The sequence below is a fragment of the Lithobates pipiens genome, unplaced genomic scaffold (assembly GCF_037356315.1).
Source record: "Lithobates pipiens isolate NorthernLeopardFrog02 unplaced genomic scaffold, aLitPip1_a1.2 Scaffold_27, whole genome shotgun sequence".
Lineage (NCBI taxonomy): Eukaryota > Metazoa > Chordata > Amphibia > Anura > Ranidae > Lithobates > Lithobates pipiens.
This window is the reverse complement of record NW_027507788.1, coordinates 8,633,764-8,657,331: the sequence shown is the minus strand read 5'-3', so window position 1 is coordinate 8,657,331 and position 23,568 is coordinate 8,633,764. Positions and strand designations below refer to the sequence as shown.

Here is a 23,568-nt window from a genome sequence, read left to right as displayed (position 1 = left end):
TCAGAATAATTGTCCAGAATGCCACATAGAGAAGGAAGCATTGCTGATGAAACAAGGCCTCCAGGCTATCACCAGTGCCAAACAGGAGAAAGACAAGATCCAAAGATCCAAAGGGACTTGTAAATCTGAAAACGCATTAAGGTCAACAACCACACCTTGCCAGAAACTCTGAATATTGGAACAAGACCAAGCCATGTGTGAGAAAGTGCCAACTTCTGGTTTTCACTTAGGACTGCATTTATCAGCCATAGGGTAGATTAGAGTCAGCCAGCCAGGGGTATAATAAACACAATGAAGAAATTTAAACTGGGTAAACCTAACCCTGGCTGATATCAAAGGTACAATATCTCACACAAGTGACTACACCCCTCACATTTTTGTAAATAATTTATTATATCTTTTCATGTGACAACACTGAAGAAATGACACTTTGTTACAATGTATAGACGTGAGTGTACATCTTGTATAACAGTGTAAATTGTATGTCCCCTCAAAATAACTCAACACACAGACATAAATGTTTAAACCACTGGCAACAAAAGTGAGTACACCCCTAAGTGAAAATATCCAAATTGGGCCCAAAGTGTCATTATTTTGTGTGGCCACCATTATTTTCTGGCACTGCCTTAACCGTCTTGGGCATGGAGGTCACCAAATCTTCACAGGTTGCCACTGGAGTCCTCTTCCCCTCCTCCATGATGACATCACGGAGCTGGTGAATGAATGAATGAATGAAATACTTGTATAGCGCACAATGCAAACTGAATGGCCTCTAGGCGCTGTTTGAGAATAGCCAATCTTGCATGACGAGCCAGGGCTCTCAAACCACCCAGAAAACCATTTAGGGTTATTGGGTCCAGTACAGCAATGCCTGGAAGATAATGTGAAGTTATAGGTGCTCCCTGTATACATCAAGATTTAATATTTTTTTGACCAGAGTGTAGCTTTATGTCCTGCTACAAGATTGACTTTTAGGTAATCGCAGATTCACATGGATGCAGTGTAATCCTGATGCATCCTTCTCTATCAGTATAATTCAACAATCCAGTTGTTCTCCACTTGTCCATAGTGAACATCTGCTCCAAAGAGAAGGAAATTCTCTTGTGGCTCTATGACAACATCTGTGAGCTGAATATGGTCCAGCAGTGGCAGGGGGTAACCCTTGTGCAGGATGTCGTTAACCTGGGGAAGCAGTATGTGCGACATATAATAGTTTACAGCAGCATTTAATATCATCACGGAAAAAGGACCCACATCAGAGTGTTTAAGGTCCATTTGTATCCTACTCAGTTCCAATTACCCACAATCCTTCCTGAACTTATAGCTACCTTCACTAGAGCGCTGGTTGTCACATTTAATAAGAAAGCTGGAGCCAGAGTGGCATTGGGTAGGATCACATAAGCTTGAATGTCCATTTTTGGGGAAATAGTCAAATTTCCTGGTTTGATGTCTAGAAATGGAGCTGAGGTAGATGAGACCTTGAGTTTCATGAGCATATCTGGGTACATCTTGGATAACTGAGGTATTAGCGCGCCAAATGAAGAAGTGTTTAACCGAATGCTAAAGTCTTTAGGAATCTTCAGTGCAACATCCACAGTTTCTGCAGTCACAGGTGGAGGACCGGTGAGAGAATAATCAATGGCAGCTACTTTGTCAATCTTTGCTGTCACTGGAAGGGTTTGAAGAAGTGGTTCCAGTTTAGTGACAATTGCATTCTGAACCAATGGACAGATCTGACTCTCTATAGACTTTCTTAATGCTTTTTCAACATTGTGTTTGAAAAGATCGACCAGCCAGCCAAACTTCCCTGATACATGGACATTGACATTCGAGATATGGCAGCTGCAATCAGAGGGAGCCATCGTTGGTCTGCCCGCTCCATCACTGCCCAGCTTTAGTCCTACAGATATACTGAGTCCTTCCACCTTCACATCAAATCCACCGCTAAATGATACGTGAATCTTTGTCTTGAATTTCCACTTCCCAGTAATCTCAATGAAGGCTCCAGAAATTGACAACTTCAAACCAACGTTAGGCACAGGACTGATCTGTGAGCTGGGTAACTGGAAGTTACGGATTGCCAAGCCATAGAAATTGTACTTGATTTTCCCCACGGGACTGTGCGTTGATCCTGAAAAATCCGGAATATGGACCTTTGCAAGCTCTTTCTGCAGAACGCTCATTCCCTCCTGGCGTGCTTCTTGATGTCAGGTGGCAATTGTACTTTACACAAACTGAATGTTAGGATCCACCCTCTCCACCCTCCACCCTCTCCTGGTGGATGTTAGACACCTTGCTCTCCTCCACCTTCTGTTTGAGGATGCCCCACAGATGCTCAAAAGGATTTAGGTCTGGAGACATGCTTGGCCAGTCCATCACCTTTACCCTCAGCTTCTTTAGCAAGGCAGTGGTCATCTAGGAGGTTTGTTTGGGGTCATTATCATGTTGGAGTACTGCCCTGAGGCCCAGTCTCCAAAGGGAGGGGATCATGATCAGCTTCAGTATGTGACAGCAGTGGCGGACCATGGTCGCACGTTCGCCAACCCCCCTTGACACCTCTGCCGCCCTCCCTATTCCTGTGCCTGGCCCCTTTCAGGACGCCGGACACATGAAATACTATGCCAGGGATAGGCCAGAGGCTCTAATAGGCTTCAAAATAGGGTGGGTGTCAGAAACCATGAAATCAGACAGAGACAGAAGTACAGTTAAATCACACTTGTTTAATAATAAAAGTAAAATGAACAAACGTTAAAAACACAGCCAAAGTTCAGTAACGGATAGTCAGAATGTATAGTCAGCCAAGCCAGTAGTCAGGGATCAAAGTAGTGGAAAAGCAAGCAGGATCTGGAGCTAGAGGGGATGTCAGCAAAGTCAGTCTTTAAACAGAAAAATAAGGTAGTTTCTTGTGATGTGACCGAGGCGAAGGCAGAGCTCCTCTGGACTGGATGGCTTAAGTAGGCAGGACTAATGAGCAGGATCATCAACAGCTGAGTAACTGTGGAGAGAGATGGGAGCTGGCAATTAGCTGACAGCTGAGCGGCCAGCTCAGGGAAGGAAGGGCTGAGCCCAGCCCTGACAGTGGGCTTGGGGTGCAGAGCACTTCGTCCTGACCCCACCCTGTTGTGAGGCATAGCAAATTCATTTTAACTATTTTAACAGTAACATTCCCCCCGGACAATCAGCAGGCAGCTCAGTGAGACCTGTCTCCCAAATGGCCAAAGCATTAGGTGATCCTATTAGATGCCTAAAGCTTTGGTGGAAGAGGAGACACGGCGGAGGAAGCCTGAGGAGTTGAGTGGACACAGGAGATGCAGCTGCTGGTTCCCACCACTACAGAAGAGGGGGAGAGCCCCGCCACTCAGTAAGTGCTGCTGTAACGGCTGGGGGACGTGCCTGGCTGCATTTGATGGGCACAAGTGGCTGCATATACCGGGCACAAGTGGCTGCATTTGACAGGCACAAATGGCTACATATGACGGGCATAAGTGGCTGCATTTGATTGGCACAAGTGGCTGCATATGATGGGCACAAATGGCTGCATTTGATGGGCACAAGAGGCTGCATATGATGGGTACAAGTGGATGCATTTGATGGTCACAAGTGGCTGCATATGATGGGCATAGCGGCTGCATATGATGGGCACAGTGGCTACATATGATGGGCACAAGTGGCTCCATATGATGGGCACAGGTGGCTGCATTTGATGGGCACAAGTGGCTGCATATGATTGTATGCCCTTTGAAATCAAGTTTCATGAAAACCATTGCTCCCTTGAGACAGTCAAATTACTCTGTAATCAACAGAAGCATTCTTAATCGCGAAACAATTAAGACCCCTATAATCAATACAAAGAAACCAGCACCAGCAGGAGATGAGTATTTACGGATGAAACCTCGAGAAAGTGCGTCTGCAACATACTCCTCCATGACCCTATCCTCCGACAAAGAGTAAACCTGGCCATGAGGGGGTATGGCACCAGGTTGAAAGTCAAATGCCCAATCCTACAGCCGGTGTGGAGCCAAACTACCGGCTTGACCTTTGTCAAAGACATCTCTAAAGTCGTGGTACTCCTCAGGCAGGGAGGAGAGTGTAGAGGTGCACAGGACCTTGGCTACCCTCTGAAAGCATGTCTCACTGCATTGTGGCGACCAGAAGAGAACCTCAGCCTGGAACCAATCAAAAAAGGGGTTGTGCCTCTGTAACCAAGGATAATCAATAACCAGTGGAAACTTAGGTGAGGAAATAACTTTGAATTGGATTATCTCATGGTGAAGAGCCCCTACGGTCATAGACAATGGAACCGTCTCATGAGTCACATGGGCAGGCTGTAGAGGTCTCCCGCCAAGAGCCTCAATGGCAAGTGGAGTGTCACGCAACTGCAGTGGAATCAAGTACTTTGATACAAAGATACAATGGCAGCATCAATGAACAAGCCTGCAGCCCCAGAGTCGATTAGAGCCTGTATCTCGATGGACGACTCAGCCCAAGAAAGGGTAACCTAAACCAGGGGCTTATCCTTCTGGATAACTGGGGATGAAACAATGCCACCTAAGGTCTGTCTGTTACAGGACCTCAAGGTTCCGTCGTTCACTGGACGGGTAGGAGAAGACTTCAAAAAATGACCTGTCTGGCCACAATCTCTCCCTCCTCCTAAAGGTTATCTTCTCCGCAGAAAGACGTGTGAAACCCAAGTGCATGGGTTCACCTTCACTGACCGACTTGTTACCAGGAGGCATGGGAGGTGAAGGAGACACGGGTGGGACTGCAAAGTTCGGAGACAAACGTACAGGAGGCTTCTGCAAGCGCTCCTTAAAAGAGAGTCTTTCTCTGAGTCTGGAGTCAATGAGAATGGCAAACGTGATCAACTTCTCCAGCTCAGTGGGTATATCTCGGGCTGCTATCTCATCCTTGATGGTATCCGAGAGACCATGAGAAAAAGCAGCCACGAGGACCTCATTGTTCCACGCAACCTCTGCCAGAGTATGGAATTCAATGGCGTAGTCGGCAACAGTTCTCGTACTCTGTTCGATGGACACGAGGCACTTGGCAGCAGAAGCAGAGCATGCAGGAACGTCAAATACCCTTTTCATACCCTTTTAAACAAAGCCACAAACTCAGGGTAGCTCAAAACAGGTTTTTCCATCTCCCATAGAGGGTTTGCCCAGGCCAAGGCTCTATCAGAAAGCAAAAATATCACAAAACCTACTTTGCTTCTGTCCGTGGGAACCGCCTGTGGCAGCATCTCAAAGTATATCTCAACCTGGTTGAGAAACCCTCTGCATTGGACTGGATCACCCCCAAATCACTGGGGAAAGGGATCAGAACCAGACATACCTCTTATAGAGGTAATGCTTGAGACTTGAACAGAGACTGGAGCAACAGCAGGGTTGGCCTGCAACATAGGTTGTACCACGGCCACAGTGTGAGATTCCACGTGAGCCGTATGACTCAGGAGCGTTTGTAACGCTGTGGCAAACTGATCCATGTGATGATACAGTTCATCCAATCTGGAAAAAATATTACCAACAAGTGGATTGACTGCATCTTCTGAATTCATGGCCTTCGCCTACTGTCAGAAACCATGAAACAAGACCGAGACAGAAGTATAGTTAAATCACACTTGTTTAATATTAAAAGTAAAAAGAACCAACATAGTTAAAACATAGCCAAAGTTCAGTAACCGGAACAGATAGTCAGGCAAGCCAGAAGTCAGGGATCAATGTAGTGGAACAGGAAGCAGGATCTGGAGCCAGAAGAGATGTCAGCAAAGCCAGTCTTTAAACAGGAATGCAGGAGATAGTTTCTTGTGATGTTGACCAAGGCGAAGACAGAGATCCTCTGAACTGGATGGCTTAAGTAGGCAGGGCTGACCAGCAGGATCTTCAACAGCTGAATAAGAGCCGGTTCACACTGGGGCGACTCAGATCCGACTTCAGGTCGCCCCTAGTCGCCTCAGGTAGGACAACATGTACAAATCAATGTAAGTGAATGAGAGCCGTCTTAATGCACACTACTGAAGTCGCTCCGACTTCAGAAAAGGTTCCTGTACTACTTCAATCCAACTTGTAGGCGACTGGTACCCGTTGATTTCAATGGAGGTCGCCTACAAGTCGTATCTCCGTCTATAAGGAGGCGACTCTCACAGAATTATCAGCTCTCAAGAGGGAACTCCACGCCAAATTTATTTAAAAAAATTGGCATGGTTTCCCCCTCCGAGAGCATACCAGGCCCTTAGGTCTGGAATAAATTCTAAGGGGAACCCCCTATGCCGAAAAAACGGCGTGGAGGTCCCCCAGATCCATACCAGACCCTTATCCGAGCACGCTACCCGGCCGGCCAGGAAAGGGGGTGGGGACGAGCGAGCGTGGCGTTCCCCCTTCAGAGCTCATTCTCTGATTGGCCACGGTAAAAAGTGGCCTGGCCTGGGGCGACTTAAAGTCGTGTTGTAAGTCGCCCCAAGTCGTGCCCAAGTCGTGTTGAAGTCGTGTCCATGTTGCCTCCAAAAGTCGGGTTGAAAGTCGTGTCGCCCCTGTGTGAACCGGCTCTAACTGTGGAAAGAAAGGAGCTGGCAATTAGCCAACAGCTGATTGGCCAGCTCAGAGAAGGAAGGGCTGAGCCCAGCCCTGACAGACCCGTACTTTTATTTACTCTTATTACAAAGTCTGATGATTATGATGGATGTTTCCAATTAATAAGTGACCTGGCATTACCGCCAGTGCTAAAATGTACTCTCTGTATTCTTGTAGGCATCAGAGATCTCTATATAATATTTATCTAAGGATTCCAACATAATAATCATGTTATCAGAATTTGATTATTTCTTTGCTGGAAGAAAATGAAGAATGTGGAGCCTTAAAGTTAAATTCCAGGCAAAACCAAACTACTCTTAAAACTGTCCCCTCCCCCGCTCCTAATACCTATACTGACTAACCTCTATAAGAAAGATCTGCTTACTTACCTCATGTGATCCCGCTCTCCTGTGTCATTCAGCGGCAGCTGCAGGGGAGAAGAGGGAGCACCAACAATGGATTGGCCATAGAAGCCTATGGGTGATGTCACTTCTCCCCCGGCATTACCAGCTGTTGTCATAGTCCACTATTTACAGCAACAAGATCCACACCCCTCAAAGTGTTTATAGACCTCCTATGAGTTGGGGTATTATTATTTGGTAAGAGGCTGTATGTGGCATGGTGGGGGAACTCACTGGGGGGGTCTCAAGTTGGATATATTCTTTTGGATAAAAAGAAAAAGGATTTCCCCGATGGGGCTTTTTGGCAGCGGAATGGCAAAGTCAAGTACCTTTATCATAGTTGTGTATAAAGAGATAGATTTATTCAAAAAATGTCCAATGTCATAGTATAGTTCAATACAATGTATACCATCTGGTTCAAAGAATACACATTACATATTCCACAGCCCAATAAAACAAACATGTATAGTTACACACTGTTGTATTACATAGTATTGTATAGTAATTGAGCCCCGACGCGTTTCGACCAGCATATGGTCTCTTCAGGGGGACGGTTGGATCTGGAAAGATTTACATGAGTTCAAAATTAAAAAACATGTCAATGCAGATAACATTTAGGTGAGCCAATGGTGGTATATTTACCGCTCAAGGGTGGAATGGGTGTTCCTATCACCCAAAATTCTAAAAGCCGCTTAGGGAATCCGAGAGGTCTCTGATGTTCGCCCCCGCCTCCCCTACCGGATATTCTATGATTTTATGTTCAAATGTCCAATTGTTATGACTTATGTTATTATGCCATTGGATTTGGGACCGCTGTGAGTCACGACATGTTTCTGGTGGCGCTTGCCTGGATCCCTAGTGGTGGGTTCTGACCCCCCAGGACTTCCCGGCAAGGTGGGGCGGCTGTTGGACTAGTCCACATGTCCGCCCTCCTGCGCTATAACCGGAGGCTGGGGTTTACACTCGGCCGCCGGGATAAGCCCATCCTTGCCGGCGGCGTTCCTTGTTTATCTCCTGACTGTCTTTGGCGAAGTGCGCATGCGCGTTTGGCGTGCGTGCAGCGCCATGACGTCACGCGTTTTGCGGAGGAGATGACGACAGAGGTCGGGGCTTTTTAGCCTTCCGGAACGCCGAGGGAGCCACACATGGGCAGCTCATCCAGCGGCCCTCATGCCATATCTCTTGGGGGAGGGAGGTAAGACGGGCGCCTGTTGCGCAATTACCCTAATTGCTACAGCCATGTATATAAAAGACTGCACGCTTCTTAGCAATCCAGGACTACATGCTTACCTGGATGGATGGTATTGCATTTACCCTTTTTTGGCATTCGAGTCCCCTCCTTTCCTGCATAATAGCAGGTTGGTTTTACTAACCAACAATCGTCACAAGCTTCAACAGTGTACAAGCCCATACGGACTTTTACACTGCATAAGGTAAATTTCATTACTACCAGGATGGCATTAATACCTTCACACTCACACTGTCACACTCATGTTTAAGTATTTAGTATTTACGACATTTATCACATATTCTTTTATTGATTTTTAGTTTTCATTCACAGTATGCAAGTTTTGTTTTTTGTTTTTTGTGCTTCAGTCGCATCATTATTTTACTTATACAGCACTTGTTGACTGTGTCAATCCACTCACACACAATCACCCTTGTAATCTACACTTCACAATGCACGATCATTGTCACGAATATTATTAATATACTTCTATTACACTAATATGCCCTTTTATTTTTAATACTGACTAAGTTACTTTGTTTATGGGACATAGATGATATCGTGCCAAATTATTACTTGATAACCCCTGTTATCGTCAGTCTTTTTATTTATATACATATACTTAGAATTATTTACCATATAATGATATCCTGGTGAAACCGCCAGGATTTTACTTACCTTTACGCAAATACTAAATAACTACTATTGGGTATTGATTGCAGGCGCAGTCTCCTCCGTCCCTCCAGGGGCGTGAACAGTGTGGCTCCTTGCAAGTCCTCCGGGGTGGGTTCCCTTCCTCCCTGGGGAGGCGGGGGCGAACATCAGAGACCTCTCGGATTCCCTAAGCGGCTTTTAGAATTTTGGGTGATAGGAACACCCATTTCACCCTTGAGCGGTAAATATACCACCATTGGCTCACCTAAATGTTATCTGCATTGACATGTTTTTTAATTTTGAACTCATGTAAATCTTTCCAGATCCAACCGTCCCCCTGAAGAGACCATATGCTGGTCGAAACGCGTTGGGGCTCAATTACTATACAATACTATGTAATACAACAGTATGTAACTATACATGTTTGTTTTATTGGGCTGTGGAATATGTAATGTGTATTCTTTGAACCAGATGGTATACATTGTATTGAACTATACTATGACATTGGACATTTTTTGAATAAATCTATCTCTTTATACACAACTATGATAAAGGTACTTGACTTTGCCATTCCGCTGCCAAAAAGCCCCATCGGGGAAATCCTTTTTCTTTTTGTACGTTTTGTATTCTAGGGGTGTGCAGCGCTGGTTACTCTTCTCTATGTGTCTTCCTCTTTTTATATTCTTTTGGATGGACTTTTCTCCTTTTTATTTTTCACATGTGGTGTGAAAAGACTTTATGTTGATTTGTTTATTCAGAATTTTATTTTGTATTCACAATTTGTGATTTTCGGTGTTTTGTGTGTTCATGTATTATTGTATTTATATTGATGTGGATTGGAAGGGTTAGTGCAACAATATTTATTAACACAAAACTCTGTGTCTGCATGTCTTATTCTAGATCCCCTTAGTGTCATAGAACTGGTTTCCAGTGTCTCCGAAGAAAGTCCAGGCTGAGAGTATGAATGAATGAAATACTTGTATAGCGCACAAAGTGAACTGAATCGCCTCTAGGCGCTGTGGCGAGCTTTGATCATCTGCTAAAAGAGGAAGGTCTTGAGTTTTTTCTTAAAAGCCAGGTGATTTTCTTCCAGGCGGATGTTGATTGGTAGAGCATTCCATAGCCGAGGCCCTTGGACAGCGAATCTCCGATCACCCTTGGATTTATACCGGGCTTTGGGCACGAGGAGGAGGTTTTTGTTGGCTGATGGAAGACTGCGGTTTGGTGTGTAATGATTTATTTTCTCCATTAGGTATTGCGGAGCTTCTCTAGGCACGCATTTGTGGGTGAGGCAAAGGGTCTTGAACGTGATCCGATTTTTTACGGTTAGCCAATGTAAGCTCCTCAGTGAAGGAGAGATGGATTCCCAGGGTTTTTTTCCTGTTATCAGCCTTGCCGCCGTGTTTTGGATCAGTTGTAATCGCGCAAGTTGATATTGTGGTAATCCTATGTAAAGCGAGTTTGCGTAGTCCAGTCGTGAATTAATGATTGTTCCAACTACCACTGCTTTGTCATTCTTTGGGATAAAAGGGATGAGTCTGCGAAGCATGCATAGAAGATGGTGAGATCCACTGACTACTGCTCCTATTTGCGCATCCATTGACATTTGTGCGTCTAAAATAACCCTGAGCCTCTTCGCTTTGGTCTTTGGGGAGATAGTCTACCCAAAGACGGTTGGTGGAGACCAGGAGGTTTTGGTTGCGGGCTTATGATTTGGGTGTAAGATAAGAAGCTCTGTCTTTGATTCGTTCAGCTGGATGGAGTTGGTGGTCATCCAGTCCTCTATTGATTTGAGGAGGTTTTCAAGTTGTTGTTGGTGATCTTTTTTTCCATTGATCCGGAAATAAAGTTGCGTGTCGTCAGCGTAAGAGTGGAAGCAGAGATCTGAGCATCTGATGATTTGAAGGAGTGTGAATGTAAAGGTTGAAGAGAACGAGTGATAAAGGAGATCCTTGAGGGACTCCGCAGGTGACTGCCCGAGTTTTCGGAGAGGAATTTTCCTAGTTTCCCTGTCTGTGACCGATTTCCTAGGAAGGACGCAAACCATTGGAGATCTATGTCTTGGACTCCGGCTACTTCTGTGAGGTGGACGAGTAGAGTATTGTGATCTACTGTATCAAACGCTGCACTTAGGTCTAGCAGTACGAGGAGACACGGCTCTCCGTCATCTGCTGCTTTGAGGGTGTCATCCCAAATCTGGAGGAGAGCTGTTTCTGTTCCATGACCCGGGCGAAAGCCTTATTGCAGCGGGTCCAGGAGTTTGAGAGTATCCAGGTGGAGTTGTAGGTGATGTACTACAGCTTTCTCCATGATCTTAGAAATGGTGTTGAGGCTCGTAATTGGCCTACGGTTGTTTGGATTCTGAGGGTCCAGGTTTGGTATCTTGTGTAGTAGGTTTGACGATGCCTTGTTTGAGAGTGCTGGGAACAATCCCTTTGTGGAATGATCGGTTTATGAGGTGGGTTATGGTTGGAGCCACGATGTCGGAGCATTCTTTCAGTAGTTTTGTGGGGATGATGTCAATAGGTGAGGTGCTGTCACACAGTTTATTAAAGCGGAGCTCCACCCAAATTCCTACTCCTATGCCTCTGTGATTATCTGGTTCTCTAATCGCTGGATATCCCCCTTACCTTGCTGCTGTCTTGTTCTCTTTTTTTATTATTTTAAATCTCCTTCACCTGGAGATTCCGGAAAGGGGCGGTGCTGCTGCGGATATGGGCAGGGCTTCAGCGGCAGGTCAGCTCTTCCTGTCGGCCACATGGGCTCCTGGGATTGTTTTTTTAAATTTTCCAGGAGTCTGTGCGGCGCCCAGGCTCGAGTTCTCACGCGAGGAAGAAAAGGGACGCCGCCCGTTGTGATGGCAACCTGAGTTGTTGTCATCGTTTGAGCGGTTTAATCTGCGCATGCGCAAGATCGGACATTATACGGGCGGTGCATGAATGAATGAATGACTTGTATAGCGCTACCTATACGAACTGAATCACCTCAGGGCTCATGCTGGGACATTAGCAGCACAGTGTCCCGGAAGACAATGCCTGTGGGCTTCACATGCCCACAGGCAAAATGGAAAACGTCAGGAGACGTTTTTATAACTGCTTTCTAAGACAGAAAAACGGCAGCAAGACACTTTTGGAAAAAATAAAAGTAAGTGACATAATTAGAAAACATAATTATTGCAATTAGGACGAAAAAAAAAAAATGGAGGTGGAACCCCGCTTTAATGATGTTTTTTGCTGTGTCTGCGGTAATTGGGGATAGTGAAAATTTCGGCGGTTGCGGTATGTTGGTGCAGACATCCTCTTTATGTATTTGCTGGCTGAGGTTGGATGTTTTCTTCTGACAAATTGTTTCCCTGATGGTTTTGACTTTATCGATGAAAAAATCCAACAGTTTGTCACAGTAATGGGATTCAATTTCTGGGGATTCTAGGCACACCGGATTGATTTATTGACTCGTTTAAACAGTTCCCGTGGTTGGTTTGCGGCCGTTGAGATTGTATATGAGAAGTGGTCCTTTTTGGCTTTGAAGATTGCTTTCCGATAATTCTCTGTGAGACCTTTGTAGTTAAAGTGGTTTTCCTCGGTGGGATTTCTTCTTCATGCTCTTTCCGCTCTTCTGTGTTCTTGCTTTAGTACGGCGAGGAAGCTATCAAACCATCCAGAGTTTTTTTCCCTGATGAGAGCCCTGCGTTTTGGTGCTACCGAGTCTGCTGATTGCAGTAATGCCCTGTTCAGGGAGTTGAGTGTTTCCTCCGTAGAGTGGTTTAAGGTTATTATAGTTATCTTGTTGGACAGAGTGGATTTGAAAGATTCGGAGTACAGTTTTTTATGCGATCTGGTCCAGTGCGTTGTTACAGGATTTTGTTTTTCGTTGGTGATGTTAGTAGCGATTTTGAATTTTATGGCGTGGTGATCCGTCCATGGCAGAGTTAAGTTGTCGAGTATGTTGACGTTGATGTTCTGTTTGAAAACGAGGTCCAGGGTGTGTCCTGACCCATGCGTGGGAGTCTTTATCTGTTGCTGGAGACCCAGTTCTTCTAGTTGATTGATGCAGGCAGTCGCGATGGGGTCTTTGGGCTCATTTGTCCAAAGGTTGAAATCTCAGAGTGCCAGGAAATTTTAGAATTTTAGGGTGTGCATTGCGAAGGATTCCGTGAGGGGTGAAAGAAGATTGGACTTTGGTCCCGGTGGTCTGTAGCACAGTAGAATATGAGTGGTGTCATGGGGTGTTGGTTGAAGATGTAGCGTCAGGGTTTCCATAAAAGGCACTGGGTTCTGAGATGATGGTTTAGTGAGATCCAGGTGACCTTTAAAGATCACTGCTAGGCCTCCTCCTTTTTTCCCTATCCGGTGTTCAGTTAGGATCCTGTAGTTTTCCTGCACCAATTCGGTGAGTATGGTGTTGCAGTCAGAGGTTAACCAGCTTTCGGTGATGAAGAGGCAGTCTACATTGTTCTCGATGATGAAGTCGTGTACTTCCAGTCTATGTTTGACTGCAGACCTGGCGTTAATCAAGGCGCAATCTAATTGCAGCGGTTGAGTAGATGTCTTCCTGTGGTTGGGAGCTGCTTGTCGTCTGGTTTTTAATAGTTGTTCTCTTTGAAGTATTTTTTGTATGGAAGATGGCAATGTGGCGTGGATGTTCCTTAGTCTGTGCAGAACTTCAGCTGAGTATTTGAAGTGGCACATGGTTTGTGGATGCTGTTGATGGTACTATGGGCCTAAGATGATGATCCTGATCAGGGTATTGATCCTGAGGAGGGGCTAGGTATCAAACTTGCCGCCGTGCTTGAGGCTATTAGCGCGCAAGTTGATCAGGGGATGCCTATATGGATGCGGAAGGAGTTGTTGTATTCGGCTGCTGGCTGTTCCGGCTACCTTTCCTTGAGGTGAAGGTCCCTGCTCCCGCTCAGAAAAGAAGTCTGGCTGTGATCTGGAGTAGTCGTCCTAGGATAGCGTGAAAAATGGAATGGAGGCCGGAGGTAGGGGTATGCTAACTTACGGTTGTTCCTGATTGTTCCAGAGGAAGGCGAAAATAAAACCCTGGCAGTAGCAGCCAAACGCGCCAGTGGGGCAAAAATTCCTTCCTGACCCCCCTAGGCAGTCGGGCGGAGTCCCTGGAACAATCAATCACTGGGGGGGGAGTGGAGGTGCGAGCTTACCTGGTTGCCGTGGTTCCCGTTAAACAGTCTGGTATCGGTGAATCTGGCTTGCTGTCAGCCTGACGTTTCTGGAGAGCGGTCTGGTTGCCCCTTGCAGTGGGATCTTTAAAATGGAGGGGGGGATGGAGGTAAGATAGAGGTTAGAGACTCCTGTCTTAACTCCTGTTTTCAACTCCTGGTTATTAACTCTCCACTTTAGTTCAAAATTCCACTTGTGTTCACAAAATCCACATGCAAGTAGATGTCACCTCCCAGAGAAGGTGGATTAGACACCAACAAAATACACCTACCTCATATATAAACTGTAGACGGGTAGACGGCATTAGTGATGGCCGAACGGTTCGCCCGGCGGTCGTTTCGCGGCGAATTTCCGACATTCGCGGTCCGCACGTTCGAACGCCTTTTTCCGTCGTTCGCCGCGGCGGACTTACGTGTTTAATGTATACAAGAACTTTAACCTTTGGTGACACGTTTATCATGTGATACAGGACAGCCAATTGAGACATGACAGCACATGGACACTTGTACATTCCCCCTAACCTATAAATACACCCGATCCGGTGGCCATTTTACATTCTTTCTTCTGTTAAGATAGGGACAGGTTCCTGTGTGGAGTAGGGAGAGATAAACCACTAGCTATTTGGTACACAAAAGTTCTTTTCAGGACTGGTATAGGTGTTAGGTGTTGATAGGTTTGCTGTGCTGCTGATTCTTGCAGCAGCCTGAGTGTCTTTTGTTAGTTTAGAGAAAGGGAAAGGACGGTGTATGCTACAGGGACAGCCAGATTAGTCTTTCATCATCATCATCATCATCATCATCATTAGCTGTTACTATCAAGGTCCACAAAAGAGCTGTTCCAGTAACCACTAATCGTTCTCTTTTTTTGCCAATTTGTATAGGGACAGGAAGGAAGCAGTGTTGTCAGGCAGTGAGGGTAATTTTAAAGACTTGCTGTTATTATTAGTTCCACAAAGGTTCTTTTCAGGACTGGTATCAGTGGTACAGTAATAGGCTTGTACATGTATAATATTCTTTCTTCCAAATATAGAAAGGATATTATACTTGACTGCTGCCCTTCTGCTGCAGTCTGCTAAACATTCACAACTCACTTGTTCCACAAAAGTTCTTATAAGGACTGGTAACTTGGTATAGGGTGCTACGGTACATAGGCTTGAGTGCGGTACAGTCTGCTGTTCTGTAAGGACCGCTATCGGTCCACAATAGATAGGGTTGACGTGCACCACTGCTGACCGCTGCCCTATACTGCAGCAGTCCTTCAGCGGTATAGGGACTGACGTACAGTCTGCTAATCACTAACACACAACCTGCTTGTTCCACAAAAGTTCTTATAAGGACTGGTAACTTGGTATAGGGTGCTACGGTACATAGGCTTGAGTGCGGTACAGTCTGCTGTTCTGTAAGGACCGCTATCGGTCCACAATAGATAGGGTTGACGTGCACCACTGCTGACCGCTGCCCTATACTGCAGCAGTCCTTCAGCGGTATAGGGACTGACGTACAGTCTGCTAAACACTAATACACAACCTGCTTGGTCCACAAAAGTTCTTATAAGGACTGGTAACTTGGTATAGGGTGCTACGGTACATAGGCTTGAGTGCGGTACAGTCTGCTGTTCTATAAGGACCGCTATCGGTCCACAATAGATAGGGTTGACGTGCACCACTGCTGACCGCTGCCCTATACTGCAGCAGTCCTTCAGCGGTATAGGGACTGACGTACAGTCTGCTAAACACTAATACACAACCTGCTTGGTCCACAAAAGTTCTTATAAGGACTGGTAACTTGGTATAGGGTGCTACGGTACATAGGCTTGAGTGCGGTACAGTCTGCTGTTCTGTAAGGACCGCTATCGGTCCACAATAGATAGGGTTGACGTGCACCACTGCTGACCGCTCACCTATACTGCAGCAGTCCTTCAGCGGTATAGGGACTGACGTACAGTCTGCTAAACACTAATACACAACCTGCTTGGTCCACAAAAGTTCTTATAAGGACTGGTAACTTGGTATAGGGTGCTACGGTACATAGGCTTGAGTGCGGTACAGTCTGCTGTTCTGTAAGGACCGCTATCGGTCCACAATAGATAGGGTTGACGTGCACCACTGCTGACCGCTCACCTATACTGCAGCAGTCCTTCAGCGGTATAGGGACTGACGTACAGTCTGCTAATCACTAACACACAACCTGCTTGTTCCACAAAAGTTCTTATAAGGACTGGTAACTTGGTATAGGGTGCTACGGTACATAGGCTTGAGTGCGGTACAGTCTGCTGTTCTGTAAGGACCGCTATCGGTCCACAATAGATAGGGTTGACGTGCACCACTGCTGACCGCTCACCTATACTGCAGCAGTCCTTCAGCGGTATAGGGACTGACGTACAGTCTGCTAATCACTAACACACAACCTGCTTGTTCCACAAAAGTTCTTATAAGGACTGGTAACTTGGTATAGGGTGCTACGGTACATAGGCTTGAGTGCGGTACAGTCTGCTGTTCTGTAAGGACCGCTATCGGTCCACAATAGATAGGGTTGACGTGCACCACTGCTGACCGCTCACCTATACTGCAGCAGTCCTTCAGCGGTATAGGGACTGACGTACAGTCTGCTAATCACTAACACACAACCTGCTTGTTCCACAAAAGTTCTTATAAGGACTGGTAACTTGGTATAGGGTGCTACGGTACATAGGCTTGAGTGCGGTACAGTCTGCTGTTCTGTAAGGACCGCTATCGGTCCACAATAGATAGGGTTGACGTGCACCACTGCTGACCGCTGCCCTATACTGCAGCAGTCCTTCAGCGGTATAGGGACTGACGTACAGTCTGCTAAACACTAATACACAACCTGCTTGGTCCACAAAAGTTCTTATAAGGACTGGTAACTTGGTATAGGGTGCTACGGTACATAGGCTTGAGTGCGGTACAGTCTGCTGTTCTGTAAGGACCGCTATCGGTCCACAATAGATAGGGTTGACGTGCACCACTGCTGACCGCTGCCCTATACTGCAGCAGTCCTTCAGCGGTATAGGGACTGACGTACAGTCTGCTAATCACTAACACACAACCTGCTTGTTCCACAAAAGTTCTTATAAGGACTGGTAACTTGGTATAGGGTGCTACGGTACATAGGCTTGAGTGCGGTACAGTCTGCTGTTCTGTAAGGACCGCTATCGGTCCACAATAGATAGGGTTGACGTGCACCACTGCTGACCGCTGCCCTATACTGCAGCAGTCCTTCAGCGGTATAGGGACTGACGTACAGTCTGCTAAACACTAATACACAACCTGCTTGGTCCACAAAAGTTCTTATAAGGACTGGTAACTTGGTATAGGGTGCTACGGTACATAGGCTTGAGTGCGGTACAGTCTGCTGTTCTGTAAGGACCGCTATCGGTCCACAATAGATAGGGTTGACGTGCACCACTGCTGACCGCTCACCTATACTGCAGCAGTCCTTCAGCGGTATAGGGACTGACGTACAGTCTGCTAATCACTAACACACAACCTGCTTGTTCCACAAAAGTTCTTATAAGGACTGGTAACTTGGTATAGGGTGCTACGGTACATAGGCTTGAGTGCGGTACAGTCTGCTGTTCTGTAAGGACCGCTATCGGTCCACAATAGATAGGGTTGACGTGCACCACTGCTGACCGCTCACCTATACTGCAGCAGTCCTTCAGCGGTATAGGGACTGACGTACAGTCTGCTAATCACTAACACACAACCTGCTTGTTCCACAAAAGTTCTTATAAGGACTGGTAACTTGGTATAGGGTGCTACGGTACATAGGCTTGAGTGCGGTACAGTCTGCTGTTCTGTAAGGACCGCTATCGGTCCACAATAGATAGGGTTGACGTGCACCACTGCTGACCGCTGCCCTATACTGCAGCAGTCCTTCAGCGGTATAGGGACTGACGTACAGTCTGCTAAACACTAATACACAACCTGCTTGGTCCACAAAAGTTCTTATAAGGACTGGTAACTTGGTATAGGGTGCTACGGTACATAGGCTTGAGTGCGGTACAGTCTGCTGTTCTGTAAGGACCGCTATCGGTCCACAATAGATAGGGTTGACGTGCACCACTGCTGACCGCTGCCCTATACTGCAGCAGTCCTTCAGCGGTATAGGGACTGACGTACAGTCTGCTAAACACTAATACACAACCTGCTTGGTCCACAAAAGTTCTTATAAGGACTGGTAACTTGGTATAGGGTGCTACGGTACATAGGCTTGAGTGCGGTACAGTCTGCTGTTCTGTAAGGACCGCTATAGGTCCACAATAGATAGGGTTGACGTGCACCACTGCTGACCGCTCACCTATACTGCAGCAGTCCTTCAGCGGTATAGGGACTAAGAGTTTTGTCACAGGGTCATTTAAAAAATGACATGCAGAGGAAGAGGCAGGCCCTTCCGCAGGGGTGGTAGGGGTAGGGCAGGAGCAACAGGCTTGAGCCAAAGTGGGAAGTTGCAGAAGGTGCGTTCAATTACTTTAAAGGATGCACCAGACTTGGTTGAGTGGCTCGCTCAGCCTTACTCTTCTGCACCCTCCTCATCCTCTCGATCTGCACCCTCTTCTTCACTCTCTGCTATGTGCACCCCCAAAGACACTACCACCAACAACACGACCACCACCACCACCACCACATACCTTCCGCTTGAGTCACTGGAATTATTTTCCGATCCATATCAAGAGGACATTTCTGATGCGCAGCCACTCTTGGTATTGGATCAGGAAGAGGAGGTAGCAACAAGCGCTACTCAGCAGTCTGACGCCAGTACCCAGATCAGCCCAAGGAGGAGGTTGGTCCCCGGTGTTGCTGCCTACTCCGAGATCTCTACTTATAGCGGTGGGGAAGGTGACGTTGATGATGACGTGTCTAGTGATGTCACGTGGGTGCCCACAAGAGAGGAAGAGGAGGGGAGTTCAGAGGGAGATATGGACCAGCAGATAGGGAGGAGAAGCAGCAATGACTTACATTGCACAGCAGGGACAAAGCAGACTGCAAATGTATCAGGAGCGAGTCATCGACCATGTACGGTCACATCTGGCGCTCCCAGGACACCGGCACATGGCTCCGCAGTGTGGGCTTTTTTTAACGTGTCCGCTGCTGACAATAGCGTTGCCATCTGCAATCTTTGCAGTCAACGCGTTAGTCGCGGTAAGCCCAATACTCACCTAGGGACGACCGCCTTAAGAAGGCACATGAGCAGCCATCACCGAGCCCAGTGGGAGCAACGGAACACACAAAGCCACACTGCAGGCTCTCACCGTCCAGCCTCGTCTTCTACTTCTCCTTCTCCTCTCTCCTCACAATTGTCCTCCACTCCACCTTCCATCACGCCAAGCTCACATTTTTCTGCAAAAAGGCAGGCTTCCGTGGGCCTAATGTTTGAGCGTAAAAAAATGATGATGCCGGATAACCCTCTTGCCCAACGGTTGGCGGCTGGCTTGTCAGAACTCATAGCCCGCCAACTACTGCCATATAAACTGGTGGACTCGGAGGCCTTTCGCAAATTTGTGGCCATTGGAACACCACAATGGAAGGTCCCAGGAAGGAAGTATTTCTCAGAGAAGGGCATCCCAGAGCTATATGGCCATGTTCAGCGGCAAGTGAATGTATCTCTGGCACACAGTGTCGGTGCCAAGATACATCTGACCACAGACACGTGGTCTAGCAAACACGGGCAGGGAAGGTATATCAGTTTTACTGCCCACTGGGTGAACCTTCTGACGGCCGTCAAGCATGTAACCCGTGGCACCCGTGTAGATTTGGTTTTACCGCCACGGATTGCATGCAGGCCTGACTCTTCTTCTCCTCCTCCTACTCCATCCTCCTCCCTCTCCTCCTCAGCTGCCTCCTCCTTTTCCGCTGCTAGCGTCTCTTCCACTGCACCGCCCAAGCTCCCCAGAACCTATTCCACATGCCAGGTGAGACGTTGCCATGCCGTGCTGCGTCTGTTGTGCCTGGAAGCAAAGAGCCACACTGGCCCGGCACTCCTTTCAGCTTTGCGTTCACAGGCAGATGAGTGGCTAACACCGCTCAATTTGACAGTTGGTAAAGTGGTGTGTGACAACGGTGCCAATCTGCTTAGCGCATTGAAACAGGGCAAAATCACGCACGTGCCGTGCATGGCACACGTCTTAAACTTGGTCGTGCAGCGATTCCTTGTCAAATACCCTGGGGTCCAGGACATCTTGCGGCAGGCAAGGAAAATCTCGGCCCATTTCAGAAGATCTTACACGGCCATGGCTCGCCTTGCTGACATTCAGCGGCGACACCATCTGCCGGTCAGACGTCTTATTTGCGATTGCCCGACGCGATGGAACTCAACCTTCTATATGCTTGATAGGCTGCTCCAGCAGAAACGTGCAGTTAACGTCTACCTGTATGAACTCTGCGAAAGAAACGGTTCTGGGGAGCTGGGTTTTTTTTCACCGCGCCAGTGGCTGCTCATGCGCGACACATGCAGACTTCTGCGGCCATTTGAGGAGATCACCAAACTGGTCAGTCGCAGCCATGGCGCCATCAGTGACATGGTACCTTATGCCTTCTTTCTGGAGCGTGCATTGCGTCGTGTCATTGATCAGGCTGTGGAGGAGCAGGAGCGGGAAGATGAGGAAGTCGCAATGCTGGATGAATTCCCAGGGGGGGCTACTCTATCTGAGACAAGTCAACAACAGGAGTCTGATGAGGAGTCAGAGGAGGATGGTGCCGGGGCGGATGAGCAGGAGCAAGAAGAGCATGCTTTAAACCTTTCTGGGATCCCTGTTGTGCGAGGATGGGGAGAGGAGAATGAAGAGGACGACATTATCCTGGATGATGAGCAGGAGCCAGGCCACCACACCGCTTCCACTTTAGTGCAAATGGGGGCCTTCATGCTCCAGTGTTTTAATAGGGACCCCCGTATAAAAAGCATGAGGGTCAAGGACCAGTACTGGGTGGCAACGTACTTAGACCCCCGGTACAAACACAAAATGGCGGAAATGTTACCGCCGTCGCAGAGGGCTGTCAGAATGCAGCACTTCCAGGCCTTGCTTCGAGAAATGCTGCATTCTGCTTTTGCGTGCGCTGGCAGAGGAGCAATTCCCACTCCCAGAGAAGGATTTGCGGGTACCAATCCAACAGCGCCTGCAAGAAGAGGCCGGTTTGAAGATGTGTTGGTGACTTCGGATATGAGGTCATTCTTTCAGCCGACCCATCGACAGGTGTCATCCGGATCCAGCATCAGGGAACGCCTAGACCGTCAGGTGTCCGACTACATTGGGTTAACGGCCGATGTGGACGCTCTGAGGAGTGATGAACCCCTAGACTACTGGGTGGGCAGGCTTGACCTCTGGCCAGAGCTTGCCCAATTTGCAATCGAACTGTTGGCTTGCCCCTCATCCAGTGTCCTGTCCGAAAGGACGTTCAGCGCAGCAGGGGGGATTGTGACCGATAAGCGTACTCGCCTAGCTCACCACAGTGTTAACTACCTCACATTTCTAAAAATGAATGAGGCATGGATCTCGGAGGAATTCAACACATGTGACCAGTAGACCATGTATATGTCTATAAACTATTTTTTTAATCAAGCACACAGACCTTCTTAATTCATTTGGCTCACTTCCTTGACCCAAAAAAGCACACCGTACTATATGCCCCTACCCTCCTCTTTGAAGAGGTTGAGCGGTGTCATATTTCTACTGGGGCTGCTTATGATATCCCTGTGCTGTGCTGACTTCCTCCTGGGGGTTCTTATTATGAAGGGATCACACTATCCCTGTGCTGTGCTGACTTCCTCCTGGGGGTTCTTATTATGAGGGGATCACACCATCCCTGTGCTGTGCTGACTTCCTCCTGGGGCTGCTTACGGTGCTGCTGTCAGTGCTGTATGTCACGGTGCTGCTGTCAGCGCTGTATGTCACGGTGCTGCTGTCAGCGCTGTATGTCACGGTGCTGCTGTCAGCGCTGTATGTCACGGTGCTGCTGTCAGCGCTGTATGTCACGGTGCTGCTGTCAGCGCTGTATGTCACGGTGCTGCTGTCAGCGCTGTATGTCACGGTGCTGCTGTCAGCGCTGTATGTCACGGTGCTGCTGTCAGCGCTGTATGTCACGGTGCTGCTGTCAGCGCTGTATGTCACGGTGCTGCTGTCAGTGCTCTGTATTACGGTGCTGCTGTCAGATGCCTCTATCACGGTGCATGTGTCATTCCGGTATGTCACGCTGCTGGTGATCATCTCCTGCACCCTCTTCTTTGCCTACCCTGGTCCCTGACCTTCCCTCTCCTCCATTGCCTTCATTAGCTCCATAGTCCTGAATTGTTAGAACAATTTCCCAAATAAAATAAAAATGCTTGTAGTTATCGATCCCAAATTCACCTCATACATGTATTATGTCATTGTCCAGATGGTGGGACTACGTTTTACCCCCTAATAATTACCACGTGGCCGCAAATTCGACATGAAGGTTTGCAAAGTTCGCCTCCCATTGAAGTCAATGGGGCCCGCGGCGAACGGTCGGTTTCGCGAACGTTTGGGTCCGTTCGCATTTCGCGTTCGCGAAACGTCCCGTCGGAAGTTCGTCCATCACTAGACGGCATCACTGATACAGAAAAAGGTAGGTCTTCATTCCGAATTTTTCTCTACTTTCATAACAATGATCTCTCTGTAACTCAAACTGAACAACGCTTTCGTAACACAACGGTAGATTAGTTTGTAACAAAATATTTACAATATTCTTCTTATTTCTTATAATTTATTTGATTTAAAAGAAAAAATATATTTACACAAGTATATATTTATTATTGCTATTGCTCTTTTTTATATTATTTTTGTTGAGATATCCTTCTCAGTAAGATGTTTAATTTCTGAAACGTTTTACGTTCTACGTTTTTTTCCAAACTCCAAATTTGTCTATAAATACAAACAACCTACATTGACATGCCAACTAAATTAAATATTTTTAAATAATACTATGTTTGTTTTTTTGTTTGTTTTTTTCATAAAAAAATAAAATAATTAAAGCTGTGAATAAAAATAATTGAAAAAATATAAAAAAATATTTGATAGCTAAACAGAAAAATAAATAATCATAATAAAGAACACATACACATGTGAAAAAAGAACAGACATTTTGAAAGCTGTATCTCTTTTCATAGATAAAGTGGGTGGTGTTGCGCTACTAAAAGCAAATTTCGCTATCAGATACTATAAGATATAAAATAAGTAAGGTGTCCAGAAGTCTGGATCAGATACTGTCTAAGATAGAAAGTTTATGCAGAGTATATAAAAGCATATATAAAAAGTATAAAAAAAACATGTGTGTCAATTATATATCATAGAAAAATAATTATAATATATATATATATATATATATATATATATATATATATATATATAATATGATATATAATTGAAAAGTATAAAAAACATGTGTGTCAATTATATATCATAGACAATAATTATAAATATAAATATATATATATATAATATGATATATAATTGAAAAGTATAAAAAACATGTGTGTCAATTATATATCATAGACAATAATTAT

The 23,568-nt window shown here is 46.5% G+C and overlaps 1 protein-coding gene across 1 annotated transcript; it reads right to left on the bottom strand.

Moving 5' to 3' along the window:
- Positions 1 to 824: 824 nt before the first annotated feature.
- LOC143933349 (bactericidal permeability-increasing protein-like) lies at positions 825 to 5,401 on the bottom strand. The gene is given in 3 exon segments (XM_077456215.1): positions 825 to 1,295; positions 1,298 to 2,200; positions 5,335 to 5,401. Coding segments are annotated over 3 exon segments (1,239 nt in total). The 3' UTR covers positions 825 to 1,026.
- Between the last annotated feature and the right edge of the window lie 18,167 nt (positions 5,402 to 23,568).